The sequence below is a fragment of the Rhinopithecus bieti genome, unplaced genomic scaffold (assembly GCF_001698545.2).
Source record: "Rhinopithecus bieti isolate Rb0 unplaced genomic scaffold, ASM169854v2 scaffold_18746, whole genome shotgun sequence".
NCBI lineage: Eukaryota > Metazoa > Chordata > Mammalia > Primates > Cercopithecidae > Rhinopithecus > Rhinopithecus bieti.
Genome location: NW_016809365.1, coordinates 980,328 through 983,625, shown reverse-complemented (window position 1 = coordinate 983,625; position 3,298 = coordinate 980,328). Strand labels below are relative to the sequence as shown.

The 3,298-nt window shown below is 35.1% G+C and overlaps 1 protein-coding gene across 1 annotated transcript in view; it reads left to right on the top strand.

Annotated features, from left to right (window-relative positions):
• The window catches only part of MRPL19 (mitochondrial ribosomal protein L19), an 8,548-nt gene extending 5,250 nt beyond the window's left edge, over positions 1 to 3,298 (top strand). Inside the window, exons 4-6 of the mRNA XM_017889210.1 lie at positions 165 to 299; positions 2,313 to 2,494; positions 2,630 to 3,298. Coding sequence (XP_017744699.1) covers positions 165 to 299; positions 2,313 to 2,494; positions 2,630 to 2,851 — 539 coding nt within the window. The 3' untranslated portion in view covers positions 2,852 to 3,298. The remainder of the gene's footprint in view (positions 1 to 164; positions 300 to 2,312; positions 2,495 to 2,629) is intronic.

Here is a 3,298-nt window from a genome sequence, read left to right as displayed (position 1 = left end):
CTGGGTTATGCTCATATGAAGTATTTCTTCCTAAATTAAAAGATTTAGGAAGTTAAGAAGAAGTTACCTAGAAATGCTATTTGTTTGTTTCTGCATCTTATATAAAGTTTACTTTTCAGCTGGATGTGCTGGAAAAAAAGTTCACTTCTCTTTTGAATTTGTAGGAAGTATTCTTCGTGTTACTACAGCTGACCCATATGCCAGTGGAAAAATCAGCCAGTTTCTGGGGATTTGCATCCAGAGATCAGGAAAAGGCCTTGGAGCTACTTTCATCCTTAGGAATGTTATCGAAGGACAGGGTAAGTTTTATTTCATCATTTTCATTGTCTAGAAAATGTTATCTCAGGATTCCTTTTTGTTTCTGCATCCTGGGATAAGAAATCTGAAATTTGAAAGTAAAAGGGGACTCTGAGGGAAGATGTGGAGCCTGTGGCTTTAGAATGGATTGAGATTTGATGTTAATGATTAAATGTGGTTGATGGACATCTTTCTCTTGAAGGCTTCTTATATTATTGGAGCAACAGTCATTAGAAGTAGACTTTGCAAACCATGGCAACATCAAAGGGGGGAATAAATCACTATAAAGCAGTATGGGGATATTCGTTTTAGGAGCAAATAACCCATGAGTAAAACTTTAAGACAAACATATAATGTCTTCATGAATTACTTGCTCCTAAAATGAATATCACTGTCTTACATGACTTGGGAGGAATTTTAAAAAGGCAAAATTGTGTTTGTATACTATGCCTTATAGGCAGAGGAACAAGTAGTAAAACTCTAGCAAGATTATTAATTAAAATGGCAGGAACAGTTAAGTTTATCAAGTTGAATGCTTCATGAAGTTCCAACAACAAAGTATTCTTATTTTCAAAGAAATTGAAAATGTGAAAGCAGTTGCTGTCTGTAATGACCTAGTGGGCTGTGCATGTAGGAATTCAGCAGGACATAATTGATTTGTGCCTTAAATCAAGTCAAATACTTGGAGAGGCCTTGTAATAGAAGTAAATGAGCATAGGAGTGAGTCATTTGATTTTGTTTAAACATTAAGATAGTAATAGTTTCTACTCTACATGGTTCTAGCCAATCAACTGTGAGATACTGAATTTGAAGTACTGGATACAGAATACTCAAAAAGGATTAGCTCCCTCTGGCCATTCTCTATAGTATGTCTGACTGTTATAACCTGCCTCGAACTTCCCCATCACTACTTCCTGCATTAGTGTTTCCTTCTTGTCCAATGGCTTTGTATACCATCTTTATAATGATAACTTCCAAATTTATAACTCCAGGACTGACCCTTTTTAAGTTCCAGATTTGCATTTGCAACTCTGATCAACACTCTATTTGGATGACTTACCAGCATAAGTTGAAAGCAGAACCCTTTATTTCCCCTTGCAGGGTGTTCCATTCACAGTCTTTTCTATTTCCATAAATGGTACCACTGCCTACCCACTTACTTTCACACATGCAGTCAATCAAGTTTTCTTGGCACAATCTCCAAAAAATATATCACGGTTTTGTCTGTTTTTCCCTCTACATTGCTGTCACCCTCATCCATGTCACCATCATCTGCTTGCATTTGTGCAGTCTCTGGTTTACATTTCTGGTGTCTTATTCTGCTTGTGCTGTTATAACAAAATGCTACAGCCTGGGTAATTTAGAAAGAACAAATTTATTTCTCACAGTTCGGGAGGCTGGGAAATCTAAGTTCAAGGTGCTGGCAGGTTTGGTATTTGGTGAGGCCTCCTTCCCTGCATCCAAGATGGTGCCTTGTTGCTGTGTGCTCTGGAAGGGCCAAGCACTGTGCCCTCACATGGTGAAAGGTGAAAGGGCAAAGCAAAACTAGTTCTCTCCAGCCCTTTAATCCACTAATCCTTAATCAAAGGAGCTTCTAACCAAAGTTGGAACTTAATATTTTACTTCTTTTGCACCATTAATCTTATTACTCTTAACATGGAAGATTGATTTTTCTTCAAGTAATTGGGAGATAAAAACATGACATAGGGAAGAATTCAGACTTTCTCTGAAGTTACTACTATGAGAATTAAGAGATATGTGACTCAACATATTTCTAGAAGCCATTTTTTCTTTTTTAGACTATCATTCCAATTCAGACTTTCTCACTTTATATTTAAATGGATTTTAGCTTATTTCTATAAAGTAATCTTTATCTTAAACATTTCAAATTAATGGCACATTTTCTACATGCAAAACTTTGTGCTAATTCCTTTATGAAATGCTTTTACTGTAGTATGAAACATGTATAGGAATGTGGACTTAGATTGCAAGAATATATTTTATTTTCTATTTAGGTGTTGAGATTTGCTTTGAACTTTATAATCCTCGGGTCCAGGAGATTCAAGTGGTCAAATTAGAGAAACGGCTGGATGATAGCTTGCTGTACTTACGAGATGCCCTTCCTGAATATAGCACTTTTGATGTGAATATGAAGCCAGTAGCACAAGAGCCTACCCAGAAAGTTCCTGTTAATGAGGTATGGGTTATACATTCGAAACCAGAAGTTCAAGTAGAAAATAAGAAAGAATCATCTTAATGAAAACTTCAGAAGAATTTTTGCTTATGCCTATCAGCCTAATTATTCCTTTTTTTTTTCTTTAATCTTCCTTAGCTGAAAGTGAAAATGAAGCCTAAGCCCTGGTCTAAACGCTGGGAACGTCCAAATTTTAATATTAAAGGAATCAGATTTGATCTTTGTTTAACTGAAGAGCAAATGAAAGAAGCTCAGAAGTGGAGTCAGCCGTGGCTTGAATTTGATATGATGAGGGAATATGATACTTCAAAAATTGAAGCTGCAATATGGAAGGAAATTGAAGCGTCAAAAAGGTCTTGATTCTGAGAATGAATTTGGTTAGTTGCAGAAGATTATTGGCTCTAAGAGGATATATTTTGAGACCAATTTCATTTCATTTATAAGAACATAGTAATTAAGTGAACTAAACATTCATTGTTTTACTACTTTTTTCTAAAATAAAACTTGTACACCAGTTTATTACTCTAAAAAGAGAATTACACATGCCAAATGGTCTGATGTCCATTTGCTTATTGGAGGTAAAGCTACAATAGAAGTCAGAGCATCACCAGAATGTTCTTTAATGAGCATGGAACCTGAGCAAGGAGAATAGTTAGGGTGATTTTTTGTAAATTGTGAAACAATTCATAAGCACAATAATGTATGATTTACAGAATAATAAACATTCATGTACCCACTATCAGGTTAAGAAATCAAATATTTAGTAATATCTAAGAATGTTAAGAAATAAAACATTTAATAAGATCT